The sequence below is a fragment of the Oncorhynchus masou genome, chromosome 24 (assembly GCF_036934945.1).
Source record: "Oncorhynchus masou masou isolate Uvic2021 chromosome 24, UVic_Omas_1.1, whole genome shotgun sequence".
Lineage (NCBI taxonomy): Eukaryota > Metazoa > Chordata > Actinopteri > Salmoniformes > Salmonidae > Oncorhynchus > Oncorhynchus masou.
In genome coordinates this window covers 41537944-41552458 of record NC_088235.1, presented here as the reverse complement: position 1 = coordinate 41552458, position 14515 = coordinate 41537944, and the positions used below count along the sequence as shown (strand labels likewise).

General features: G+C 42.6%; 2 protein-coding genes across 4 annotated transcripts in view; one reads left to right on the top strand and one right to left on the bottom strand.

Moving 5' to 3' along the window:
* LOC135512188 (storkhead-box protein 1-like) overlaps positions 1–842 on the top strand; it is a 73737-nt gene extending 72895 nt beyond the window's left edge. For all 3 annotated transcript variants that reach the window (XM_064933920.1, XM_064933919.1, XM_064933921.1), the window contains exon 4: positions 25–842. In XM_064933920.1, the coding sequence (XP_064789992.1) occupies positions 25–178 (154 nt within the window). In that variant the 3' untranslated portion in view covers positions 179–842. The remainder of the gene's footprint in view (positions 1–24) is intronic.
* A 7525-nt stretch (positions 843–8367) lies between these two features.
* LOC135512187 (zinc finger protein 883-like) lies at positions 8368–14515 on the bottom strand. Its single transcript, XM_064933918.1, has 2 exons — positions 14368–14515; positions 8368–12430 (listed from the first exon to the last, which is right to left on the bottom strand). Exon 2 carries the CDS (start codon positions 12286–12288, stop codon positions 10636–10638), a length of 1653 nt encoding a protein of 550 aa, XP_064789990.1. The 5' UTR covers positions 12289–12430; positions 14368–14515; the 3' UTR covers positions 8368–10635.

Sequence of the window (14515 nt, the reverse complement as noted above, 5' to 3'; positions counted from 1 at the left end):
GTTCTTCTATGTTTCTCCCTACAGGACCCGTGTTTGTCTGGCAACTAACAACACAGGGATTCTGGAGAGTCTAAATAGGCAAGGTTTCCTACAGAACCTGGAGAAACTGCACTCCAAGAGCTCAGCCATGCGACCACAAAGCTCTCTGCTACAGCTCACACCCGTCATGAACGTATGAGACCATAGGCCCCCTGATGCAGCTCCGTGCGAGGGATCATGAACTCCCCAATGCAGCTCTGTGTGAGGGACTATGATCTCCCTGATGCAGCTCTGTGTTAGGGCCCATGAGTCCTTTGATGCATCTCCCTCTTTTCTACCACCAAAAAGCATGGGAAGTAGGAACACTGTGCTATCAGATATGGGGTACACAACCCCAGTCTTTATGGACTTACAGCATCTATTTGTTTCACTGCTGTCATAAATCTGCTGTGAACCTCTAACCTTTCCTCATTGTCTAGCCTGGTTATATATCCTGTCCTCCAGGGCTACAGTCTATAGCAGCAATTTATGGGTGCTCAAACTCCAGACCTACCCCAATGGAGGTCTTTGTACAGATGTATAGTCTACTTTTCCCATTCTGTATATAACATTTAACAGGAATATCCTGAGAGACGTATTCGGCTAATGACTGGTGAATCGGCTATGTTAAATGCATGATCAATCGATTGGTGGGATTGAAGTAACAGGTTGTACTCTTGAGTTGCTATTGTTTTTCACTACATTCAACTTGGCCCAAAATGATGACAAAATAACTCAGTACTGGATCTTTAACCTGTATCTTCATTTTCACACCTCTTTCCTTGTCGCCATGAGTAACACAAATAAATCTGTATGCACCACAAGCCACCTCCTCGCTGAATGTGTGGATCATATATTTTATCATGCAAATTGTTTTTTAAAGATATTGGATGACACATGTACACTCACAAGAAAATAAGGTGACTCTACTACTACCTAACCTTTCACCTGAAATGACTAGATTTACAAGAGGAATTCCAGTGAAAGGCAAAAAAGTTCATTCACATCACTCAGGAAAGACTTGTAAAAAACCTGAACCTGGCAAACAACTGATAAGCTAAGCATTGGGTGTTGGTGGAGGCTCCAGTGAAGAGGTGTACATGGAAGAGAAACCCCAACCATGTCACCCCGTCTCTGGGGGAGCTAGCGTTAGGAGTGTGGAATGGGTGGAGGAATGGGAGGTGGCTTAGTGTTATGTGAAGGCTAGAGGGCTGTTGTGGTGGCAATATTACCACCACACCACCAGTCATGAGTCATGACCACAGTCAAATTCCATGTGACTGTTGAGTCATGGTAATTTCTTGTTATGCACTGTGGACATGCTTTGGTAGTACAGGTTCTAATGGCCTGGTTCTAAGCGGTCTATTGTCCCTCTAACCGCTCTGACATCAATGTAAATGCAATCGAAAATCACATCAAAGACATCAAAACAGTCTCATGCTTTTAAAACTCACCTCACTGGTGATCAATTTGAAAAAAGAAGTTCAACAGCCGGTTGAAACTGAGTGTAAAACATGGTCATTGTACAGTGCCTTGCGAAAGTATTCGGCCCCCTTGAACTTTGCGACCTTTTGCCACATTTCAGGCTTCAAACATAAAGATTTAAAACTATATTTTTTTGTGAAGAATCAACAACAAGTGGGACACAATCATGAAGTGGAACGACATTTATTGGATATTTCAAACTTTTTTAACAAATCAAAAACTGAAAAATTGGGCGTGCAAAATTATTCAGCCCCCTTAAGTTAATACTTTGTAGCGCCACCTTTTGCTGCGATTACAGCTGTAAGTCACTTGGGGTATGTCTCTATCAGTTTTGCACATCGAGAGACTGAATTTTTTTCCCATTCCTCCTTGCAAAACAGCTCGAGCTCAGTGAGGTTGGATGGAGAGCATTTGTGAACAGCAGTTTTCAGTTCTTTCCACATATTCTCGATTGGATTCAGGTCTGGACTTTGACTTGGCAATTCTAACACCTGGATATGTTTATTTTTGAACCATTCCATTGTAGATTTTGCTTTATGTTTTGGATTCATTGTCTTGTTGGAAGACAAATCTCCGTCCCAGTCTCAGGTCTTTTGCAGACTCCATCAGGTTTTCTTCCAGAATGGTCATGTATTTGGCTCCATCCATCTTCCCATCAATTTTAACCATCTTCCCTGTCCCTGCTGAAGAAAAGCAGGCCCAAACCATGATGCTGCCACCACCATGTTTGACAGTGGGCATGGTGTGTTCAGGGTGATGAGCTGTGTTGCTTTTACGCCAAACATAACGTTTTGCATTGTTGCCAAAAAGTTCAATTTTGGTTTCATCTGACCAGAGCACCTTCTTCCACATGTTTGGTGTGTCTCCCAGGTGGCTTGTGGCAAACTTTAAACGACACTTTGTATGGATATCTTTAAGAAATGGCTTTCTTCTTGCCACTCTTCCATAAAGGCCAGATTTGTGCAATATATGACTGATTGTTGTCCTATGGACAGAGTCTCCCACCTCAGCTGTAGATCTCTGAAGTTCATCCAGAGTGATCATGGGCCTCTTGGCTGCATCTCTGATCAGTCTTCTCCTTCTATGAGCTGAACGTTTAGAGGGACGGCCAGGTCTTGGTAGATTTGCAGTGGTCTGATACTCCTTCCATTTCAATATTATTGCTTGCACAGTGCTCCTTGGGATGTTTAAAGCTTGGGAAATCTTTTTGTATCCAAATCCGGCTTTAAACTTCTTCACAACAGTATCTCGGACCTGCCTGGTGTGTTCCTTGTTCTTCATGATGCTCTCTGCGCTTTTAACGGACCTCTGAGACTATCACAGTGCAGGTGCATTTATACAGAGACTTGATTACACACAGGTGGATTGTATTTATCATCATTAGTCATTTAGGTCAACATTGGATCATTCAGAGATCCTCACTGAACTTCTGGCGAGAGTTTGCTGCACTGAAAGTAAAGGGGCTGAATAATTTTGCACACCCAATTTTTCAGTTTTTGATTTGTTAAAAAAGTTTGAAATGTCCAATAAATGTCGTTCCACTTCATGATTGTGTCCCACTTGTTGTTGATTCTTCACACAAAAATACAGTTTTATATCTTTATGTTTGAAGCCTGAAATGTGGCAAAAGGTCGCAAAGTTCAAGGGTGCCGAATACTTTCGCAAGGCACTGTAAATGTTGTTTCAAAGACGAACAATGAAATGGACAGCTTTCTAAGGTGATGATTAATTAAAAACGCCCATATCCATATTAGAGCTTATGCATATGCTTTTGAGCCCAAGCCCCGGAAAAGAACGGAATTAAAATGATGATTGTGCCGTTATATACAATACATAGCCTACCGCATATTATGCATGACAGAAAAACATAAAACAAAACCGATTTAAGATGTCTTTAGTACATAATTGGTCTAGGCTATACTTCAAAATTAAAAAATTCAAGTAATCGCCTTTGAGTGTGGACTGTATTATTATGCATACTGGATGGACTGGTTACCGTATGCTACGGTCCATGTTATATCCACGAGCGATTTTGAATAGCCTTGTGATAGGGAATTTGTATAATTGTATAATTAATTGGGTGGCAAACCTTTAACTATAGCCTACATCATTTCTCACCACAATACGTTTCCCATCTCTCCTTTATTCCTATCTTGAGCGCACAGAAGGGCTGTCAACAGTTTATTGAAATATGTTTAGTTGTGAAACCATGTTCCCGAACAGATTTCACTCAGTTTCCCAATATGGCAAAATGTAACTTTTTGGTCGAACCGACCAAATCCACATAGCAATGTGAGTTATAGATCTATCATTCGACTTGAAATAATGTTTAATAAGCGGTAGATACTGCACTCCAACTGCAAAATTAATGCAGTAAAAAAACAGTGTTATTTTGGATGCAGTATTTGCAGCACACTGCAGTTATACTGCACTCTGACTGCAATCTTTTTTCGTAAGGGTTTGGTTATGGAAAATATATTTCACAGAGGTTTAGCTGGTTCAATGATTATCTACACTATACTATCTTATTTTGTCACTTAAATTGAAATTAGGTGTACTATTAGAGTTTGGTAACCAGGAAATGGTGGAGCGATTTCTGCATAGTGCAACTTTATGCACTGGGTAGCTGCAGGAACAGGTTTGGTGAGAACATGGCATACAGAGTTTGGGCGGAAGATCACCTGTCGTGCAGTGAGAGAATGCTCATCAAACAGTGGTTGATGCGTGGAGTGAAATAAGTGTTATAGTATTTATTTCTCAGCTGCTCATATTACGCGCATGCTCAGCTATAAAACCGAAGACGTATCATTGAACAATACCGGTGGGAAAGTGCGCCTGCCCTTGTTCCTGCCCACTTGATAATGGCTCATTCTAAATCTAAACAAATTGTACATATTAGTAAAGACAAGATTAATTGAGAATAGTCTGATGGGTGACAATATGATCAATTGATGAGAGAACAACTATACTGCTTGAGGCAAGGAACAGTGCAAGCTTTTTTTCGACTTTCTCAAATTAGGAATAGCCGATAACAGCATCATGCAGGCCATATATGTGTTGATGTCTAAGACATTCTAAGGTTTGTATTATTCACAAATTAAGTTGCCAAATAACTCTAAATCTATCATATAGGGAGGACCTGCTTCAGACACTTCATATGCACACCCACTCCGTAATGGGAAAAATATCCTTAGTATTTTATTCAGTTTAGTTCAAAATATTCTTCCTACTATAAAATCCTATAATATAAAACAATGGCATGACTTATAAGCATATGTTTCAGCTAAACAAACAAGCCTACAGTCTATGACATGGAACATAGCCAGATAACATACAGTAGGCCAACCATTCTGTTCTTAAATATGTTTTCTTCATATCAGGTTTCTTTAGACCTGACTAAAATAAATAATGGATTTATATTGTATATTCAATTGATTTATTATTCAATTGATTTATTATACTTAATTAAATATAGATTTAGCAAAAGCGCACATCAGGGGCTTGTATGCAGCTTGTATGCGTGGAGGCCTGGAGATACTAAGGTAACTGAACTAAATGACTATCACCCCCTAGCACTCACTTCCATCATCATGAAGTGCTTTGAGAGACTAGTCAAGGACCATATCACCTCCACCCTACCTAACACCCTAGACCCACTGCAATTTGCTTACCTCCCCAATAGGTCCACAGACGACGCAATCACACTGCACACTGCCCTATCCCATCTGAACAAGAGGAATACCTATGTGAGAATGCTGTTCATCGACTACAGCTCAGCATTCAACACCATAGTACCTTCCAAACTCGTCATCAAGCTCGAGACCCTGTGTCTCGGCCCCACCCTTTGCAACTGGGTCCTGGACTTCCTGACGGGCCGCCCCCAGGTGGTGAGGGTAGGTAACATCTCCACCCCGCACAACACTGGGGCCCCACAAGGTTGCGTTCTCAGCTCTCTCCTGTTCTCCCTCTTCACCCACGACTGCGAGGCCATGCACGCCTCCAACTCAATCATCAAGTTTGCAGACTACAGTGGTAGGCTTGATTACCAACAACAACGAGACGGACTACATGGAGGAGGTGAGGGCCCTCGGAGTGTGGTGTCAGGAAAATAACCTCACACTCAACGTCAACAAAACAAAGGAGATGATCGTGGACTTCAGGAAACAGCAGAGAGAGCACCCCCCTATCCACATCGACGGGACAATAGTGGAGAGGGTAGAAAGTTTTAAGTTCCTCGGCGTACACATCACGGACAAACTGAAATGGTCCACCCACACAGACAGCGTGGTGAAGAAGGCGCAACAGCGCCTCTTCAACATCAGGAGGCTGAAGAAATTTGGCTTGTCACCAAAAACACTCACAAACTTTTACAAATACACAATCGAGAGCATCCTGTCGGGCTGTATCACCGCCTGGTACGGCAACTGCTCCGCCCATAACGGTAAGGCTCTCCAGAGGGTAGTGAGGTCTGCACAACGCATCATCGGGGGCAAACTACCTGCCCTCTAGGACACGTACACCACCCGATGTCACAGGAAGGCCAAAAAGATCATCAAGGACAACAACCACCCGAGCCACTGCCTGTTCACCACGCTATCATCGAGAAGCCGAGGTCAATACAGGTGCATCAAAGCAGTGCCATCAGACTGTTAAACAGCCATCACTAACATTGAGTGGCTGCTGCAAACATACTGACTCACTCCAGCCACTTTAATAATCTAAAACTGTATGTAATAGATGTATCACTAGCCACTTTAAACAATGCCACTTCATATAATGTTTACATACCCTACATTACTCGTCTCATATGTATATACTGTACTCTCTACCATCAACTGCATCTTGCCATCTTGATGTGATAAATGTATCACTAGCCACTTTAAACAATGCCACTTTCACATGTTTACATACCCTACATTACTCATCTCATATGTATACTGTACAATATACCATCTACTGCATCTTGCCTATGCCGTTCTATACCATCACTCATTCATATTTTTTTAAATGTACATATCCTTATTCATTCCTTTACACTTGTGTGTATAAGGTAGTTGTTGTGAAATTGTTAGGTTAGATTACTCCTTGGATATTACTGCATTTTCGGAACTAGAAGCACAAACATTTCGCTACACTCGCATTAACATCTGCTAACCATGTGTATGTGACAAATCAAATTTGATACTAAATGTGTTTATGTTAATTAGCCTAACCTTGTGACCGGCAGTATTTTGCATAACAATAACCTGCTGACAAAATGTCATGCTGCCACAGCCCTAACCACAACTACAAGGGAAGGCTACCATTTTCTTGAGTTATTAAATCTGTAACCTATAGCAGAAGAATGGCGGAAGATCCATGCATTAAAGCAATTCAAATTTAAAGGCAATTTTCCCGCATTCGGGAGAATGCATTCGAGGTAAATGCTGCATGTCAGCACAATCAGAAATTACCTTCACATTTTAAGGTGGATCTTCTGTGATACAGATTGAATCCAGCTCTTAAAGTATCTGCCCTGTGTTCCAGATTTCAATGAAATATTTACCAAAAATGTATAACAATATGGATTTAATTGAAAAAAAGCAGGTTTTCTGTGCCCCTTAGCCTGTGGGGAAATAACAGTGCTTTGAGCAAATACAGCTCAGCCAATGAGACGTGCATACATTTGGTTATTCAAATTAGCTACAAACTCCAAGCTTGCCTTTCTGAAATTATACTCTGTGTACTGATTTGCTCATACCAGATGCCTTTTATCAAAATATTTGACGCTCAAGTAGTAAGACATCCTGCAGCCTCATGAGCGTGCTTGTGACCCCTGCCTGTTTGAGTTGAGGACTTACAGGATGTTTGATTTGTTTTATATTAGATTACTTTGTGGTTTTACTAACAGTGCTTTTTGAAAATGCCCCAAATAATTTTTTTGTAGACTGGCAAGGTGTTGAAAGTGGGACGTACACAGCTGGTGGAAGATATAGTTCATTCAGTAGTTAAGTAACTTTTCTGATTCGCACTTCTTCTTGTCCATCAAATACGTTGAAAACCGGCATATGGTAAGTTAATTCCCTCTGAAACACGTATACATTGTAATATATATCTTATATGACCACGTTTTCATGAATTAGACGATGCAAGATTTTAGGCCACTCTTAGCCTACAAAACGAGACAACAGTAAGTACCACTTTCTAATGCCTGTAGCCAGTATAGATGGATTCATGATTTGGAAACACATGATGGAACTACTAGAGCATTTAACTACAACAGAAATAAATGCAGAATGATTATTTTACAAGCGTGAGTCATTTCTGTCCATTGCTTTGTTATTTTTTGTTGTTAGCTAGCTACTAGCTAGTCATGAATGCAAGAAACAAATGGCAAACATTTTAAAAAACGTTTTTTCAGATGGTTGAGTATTTGCTCTAATTTATACTTTGGCCACAACTACAAGGGACAAGTTCAGAACATTATTTGGAAATGAGAAAACAGAATATGAGCTTTAAATTAGATTTTCACTGGAGTGTTACTTTACTTTATGTAAGGCTGCCCCCAAGTGGACTCAAATGTAGGCATGTGTCTGAAAAATCAAGACCAAATGAGCTGATGCTTACAGGAGTCTGTGGGGAGGAGGCGAAAACATTATCACTTAAATAATTCAAAAATTCTCACATCAAATAGTTGTAAGTGGTATTTTTCAAATGACACGGATGCAATCATGAACATAAAAAATAAACATTGGTCCACTATTGTATTTTTATGGCATCCCAAACCGAGTCAATATGTAAATGAGAAGTCTGTGGGTGTCATTTCAAAGTGTTATATTTATATATCAAAATGACAGAATCAGGAATCAGACAAGAAACCGTTGATGCGATGTTGACAGTCAACCTTTATTTGTCCATATGTTCCACTCAAGAGATCTGGGGGGAAAGGTAGGGCTGGCTGGGGCCTCTACAGAAAGCAGAGCCCTATATGGATCGATGACATTGTAACTAAATGTATTTTCCTTAATTAAGCTTCAATAACAAAACCTACATTGAGGCCAATCAACAAAGACAGGAGAGAAAATTAAATGAAAATGATGTGTAAACACATGGTAATATACATAGAAGACTGAAAGTAATGACATCTTAAAATGTTGGAGTAAGTTAGTATGAATAACAAAAACAAAGAGTCGACAGCTCAGCATACATTTCTACATAGCATGCAATAAGGCACCTAACTAACACAAGGAATAAGCCTATGCTATGGTTTGAAGCATAAATGTTTTTCAAAAGGGGGAAAAGAAACTGCTCAAAATATCATTCCCTCCCATAACAGTATATGTATTTTATCCTTTGAAAATGACCCAAACCATAAAAAAAAGTTATTTTTTTATTCTTTTTTTTTTAATACACAGAACAGTAAATAGAGCTCAATCCCATGGAATTTGCACAAAAAAAATAAACGGGAAGTCCAAAATTAAGTGTCGTCAGTAAAAGCAACCTAGTCCTGTAGTCGTATAGATTAGTATACACAATAAATCTATTCAGGATAGAAGACCTATGAAGCTAACTATAATTCTATACACTGATAATCGAATGAGTCTCCAAAGCAAAAAATGACTTGAACGCCTGAGTCCAGTCCATTGTCTATCTGTAATAATAATAATGATGTACATTTGGTACGGGAACACAGAAATCAATAGGGACTCAATGAAAAAGGACACAAGTCAACTTCAAATAAAGCTACCGGGTGGTTTTATTATTTTTTTAAGCGATGCATCTTGTCCACTTATCATCATCACGACTTAATTGCATCCCACACTACGATGTCTTGAGGCAGTATTGCTCTCCAGTCTGTTCAGCTGTATGACCACGTCACTAGGTACATTCCCATCCACTTTACCTGATACACATAGAGCTGCGTCACACTGGATGGAGCCCCAGCTCCGATATTTGACTGTATGTACATAAGAGAGCAGTAGCAACATTTCCTGGTAGCTCTGTAACACCTAAAACAAAAACAATGAATAAAATGAAAACGGATGGGGGGGGGGGGGGGGGACTATGGGGATGTTACTAATTTTATATAAATAAAAGTCCTATTTCTGGAACAAAACTGCACACTAGCCACCTATACAGATATATAAAAGGATAAATCAGCAATTATTTACACGGATTTCTTATTTTTTCAAGAGTTTACAGGTGAGGTGGTAAGATGGGGCAAAAAAAATAGCAAAATGGCTAATTTATGCCATCAAGACAGTGTGACTTGATAGCAAGTTGCATCAGTAGCCAAGTGTGTACTGACCTCAAATGTTTGATCTTGAGAAGCACTCCATATAGTCAGTCATATACAGTGAGACACCCCCATACGGGTCAGTTAGTTACATCATGACTTGAATTCTCAAGAGTAAAGCGTGTAAGTGGTCACACTAAGACAAGGGGGTATTATGTATGAATTAAATAACTACATTGGTCAGATAACATTTTTATCATGTAGATCAAGGTTTCCAAAACTGTTTTGCTGCCCCCCCAGGTGCACGTTTTGGTTTTTGCCCCAGCACTACAGCCAATTCAAATAACAAAGTCATCATCAGGCTTTGATTATTTGAATCAGATGCGTAGTGCTAGGGCAAAAACCAAAACAGTCCAGAACTAAGTTCAGGAAAACCTGATCTAGATTATCAAATCAGATTTGATCTCTTTAAAACAATCAATCAAAAAGAGGGTCTCCAGAGCAAACGTTTAAGCACAATCACAAATAAGAATTGCAGGCTCATTCAAAATGTCTATCAGACAATTTATTGAAAACAAACTAATCTCAAAGGTCCAAGGAACTTGTCAACAGCTCCTCTGTAAAGGGTTATAATAAGTCCTTTAAGTTCAGGCAAGAACTTTTATTTATGATTTCTTCCTCCTCTTGAAAAAGGATATTTTTGTTGTGTCATTGTCCAATTGTTTTGACTGATCCAAAGACAAACTCCTTGCTCCTGACCTCTACACTGTTTACTGTGAGAGCTGGCCTGGTTTTATTCGCAGTGGTCGTGTCATGTCTGGAGCTTGGGACCGATTGGTAGAACAGAAACATCACAGGGGTGGGTGTCAGCCAGGGCTGTGTGTATGAGACTATGTTTGATTGTGTGTACTAGAAGCTCACTGGTCTATGTGGATCCTATGATGCCTGGAGAGTGAGGATGAATGGTTGAAGCCTTTACCACACTGGGAGCACCTGTATGGCTTTTCGCTGGCCAGGATGCGCTGTTTGAGGATGGTGGTGTGGGGGAATCCCTTTGTCGAGGGCACAGCGCTGTACTGTTGCTGCACTACCACCTGTTGCTGCACCTGCTGCTGTTTCTCCTCCTGGTGAACACGCTGGTGCCTGGACAGGGAAGAGGAGTGGTTGAACCTCTTCCCACAGTGGCCACAGGTGTAGCTTTTCCCCTCCGAGTGCACTCTTTGGTGGCGGGATAGGGAGGAGGAATGATTGAAGCCCTTGTCGCAGTGGTTGCAACTGTACGGTTTGTCCCCCGCGCCTCTGCCTCCCCCCTGGTGCAGCCTTGCCTGTTGCTTCATAGTGGACCCGTAGGGGAAGGCCTTGCCCTGGGGAGGAGAGGAGTAGATGCGGGCCTCCAGGTGGACCTTGTGGTGCCGGGAGAGCGAAGAGGAGTGGTTAAAGCTCTTGTCACACTGGGAGCAGGAGTAGGGTTTCCCACCAGAGTGGACCTGCTGGTGCTTCTTGAGGTGGCGCTTGCGGACGAAGCTCTTCCTGCACTGGTTGCACTTGTAGGGCTTCTCCCCAGAGTGGATCCGCTGGTGCTCCCGCAGGGTGGAGGCAGCGGCAAAGCACTTACCACACTGCGTGCAGCGGTGGGGCTTGTCCCCTGCATGGGTCCTCTGGTGCTGCTTCAGGTTGGAGGACGTGGTGAAGCCCTTTCCGCACTGGGAACAGGTGAAGGGCTTCTCCCTGGCGTGGAGCTCCTGGTGCTTCTTGAGGTGGCGCCGGCGGATGAAGCTCTTTCTGCACTGGGTGCACTTATATGGCTTGTCCTCCGAGTGCATCTTCATATGCTCCCGCAGGGTGATGGCTGCCGCAAAGCTCTTGCCGCACTCAGAGCAACGGTGGGGCTTCTCTGGGCTGTGGATCATCTGGTGAGACTTGAGGTTGAACGTGTCGATCACCCCCTTGCCCACCATCTCCACGCCTGTGGTGGCGTACGCTTTCTCTTTCATGTGGATCTTCATGTGCTGCTTGAGGCTTGACTCCACAGCGAAGCTCTCGCCGCAGTGCACACAGATGTAAGGGTTGGTGGCCTTGTGGATCTCGAAGTGCTGGTGCAGGTCGGCCATGCTGCCGAAGATCTCGCCGCACTCGTTGCACTGCAGGCCGTGGGCCTCGTGGATCACCACACCATTCTCCGACTCCACCGTCAGCTCGCCGCCCACGTGGTCCGACTCCACCTTGACCATATGCTCCGTCTCAGTTTTTAACAGCACCTCTCCCAGCAGTGCCTCCCCCTTGCCCTCACCCCCCATGGTGAAGCACTGGATTTCGCCATGGTGGTCCATCTTGGTAACATAGTCATGATCTGTCTCTGTGACCATTGCGTCCACACAGGCCACCGCGGTGAGCCCCTCGATCTTGGCCAGGTCGGCCCCGTGGATCTCCAGTTCCAGGCCGCGTTTCTCCTCTGTCATGATCTCAGTCTCGGCTGCGTAGTGCAGGTCAACCTGGCTGTGGGCGATGACACACTCCGACCCCAGCGTGTCAAGGCCGGGTGTGTCACACTCAGTCTCTGACTCAGCCATCAGAACACACTCCAGCCCGACGACCTCCGTTTTTGTGCTGGACGAGAAGCTTAGAGGGACTTGGGGGTAAGAGAGCTCCACTTAGTATGGCGAGCACAGCGGGTTGATAGTCGTGCTTGGATCAGCAGTCAGTCACAAAGGGCTGCCAGGGGAGAAAATACAATATACAGCTAGGATTAAATGAGGTGACAATGAGCTATCATTTACATCTCAACGAAGTGTTCCCATGCTAATGAACAATAGCACTGTGGGGCATATTCAATGCTACTGATACTATGCACAGGACTGCTGGTGTTCCTTAAAACAAATTATATTTGGACTACTGTATTTTTTGCAGAGATTGGTGTGAAAAACTTGTCTATGAAGAATAATAATATTCTGTTTTTGTGCTATATAACCTATGAAAACACCCAACACGCCATGGAGCCATAGCTTCTGCACTATGACACTTGTTGTTATTAGCCAGCTAACTAGCCAGCCAAGACCACCAACTAGCAATTCATTTACGGCTAACTAGCCAAGTGATAGGAGGACCAAGGGCAACACACAGCAAACTGATAAAAAAAATACTTGTATTAATTCTACAACAGAGACCACACCACGGGTGTGTACCATCCTCTAACAATGGATATACGTGTCACCAATTTACATTAGATTTGAAACAGTTCAAATGCATCTTAATGCTTCATTAGATGGCTATAAATCGCTATCCCAAGTTGAGCTCAAGAACTGCGGCTACCTAGGCAGAAGGGAAGTCATCGGTTCTTGCACAGTCATTCATTGCATAAGACATTGCACGCTGATTTTTGATAAGACAATGCACGCGGGCTTTACAGAAGCCACAAGTAATTTACACATTATTTGAAATGGCATGACAAGTGTAAACGCAGTGTTTAGCTAGCTAGCCAACGAAAGACAACATTTACCATCTTGGCTACATAGCCAACATTAGCCAGCTAGTTAGCTGGCTACGGTAGGGGGGAAAACTACTTAACGACGACACAGCATTGTTAGCGGCTAATGTTTGCCAAGATAGCGCGCTAACTAGCTTAGTAGCTGACAACTAGCTGGCTTGTTTTGATCATCAAAACAAGAGTTCCCCTCGAACATGCAACAAACCTTACATGCACCCAAGTCATTTTTCAATGGTTAGGAACACAATCACGAATGCGGAAATTATCCCTGAGCTTGTGCGCAGTTTTAACAGGCCATCTTGTCTTTGCCACACCACCACTTTCCAGTTAGCCAGGAATAAGCATAAGATGGCTGCCACGACGCTAAGTACCGCCCTTCACAGCGCATTTCAGAACTACAAGGGGGTTTCAAAAAGCACTGCACATTCCATATTCAAGTAAATTGAGCTACACGAGCAGAAAACTATTTTGTATACAACACACATATGCCACACCGATGTGTAGAAGGGGTATTGTTTTCACTATAATCCGATAAATCAACCTGAAACAAAGATGGCTAACATTATCCGGACGAGGAGTGTTCGCGTCGCTAAAAAGCCCGGGAAAGGCGACCCCATCTTATATAATCAACAATGCATAACAAAACACTTCTCAAATGCCTTAGAAATAATACAACACAGGACAAATGCCTGTATAATTTACAGTTAATTGAATTGACCCGTGTATTGTAAGATTGAGACCGCTCGAGCATCAAGTTACCCAAATATATACTCGAGATGAGACAGCATTGCAGGAGTATATTTTCAGCTCACATACAATATGGCCTAGCCTCGCTAGCTACCGCGCTAGCGTACTCTGGTAGCAGGCTACTTAGCCGCAACTTCACGCTAACTAGCCGGCTATCTTCCTAGCCAGCTATAACTAAGTCCGTACGGGGCACGACTGTCATTTTCTTGGTACTATCACTGGGGTGAATCATTGACATCTCATAGTGGCATATTTTCAATTTATGCAAAAGTAATGAATCTATAAATTAATTGAATTTAAAACATACAAAATGATCACCTGATTGTACAGCCTGTTAATACGCAACCTAAACAACACAAAACAATCAACCTCGACAGCTGATTGGGAGTTTAATTCGTGTAGGTCTGCGGGTACCCACCTTTTGTCTTCTGGTTATGTTAACTAGCTAGGCGATGAAAAAATGTTTATTGGCTCTGCACAACCGATAGCTAGCTCCTTGCTGCCTGCGACTGTCTGCAATGTCTTCCTCTCTCTTTCTGTAGAGCTGGCGCCACTGATCTTCCTTC

Bases quoted from the DNA above. Each gene is read 5' to 3' on its own strand.
- LOC135512187 (XM_064933918.1), bottom strand. From the start codon at position 12,288: ATGGCTGAGTCAGAGACTGAGTGTGACACACCCGGCCTTGACACGCTG.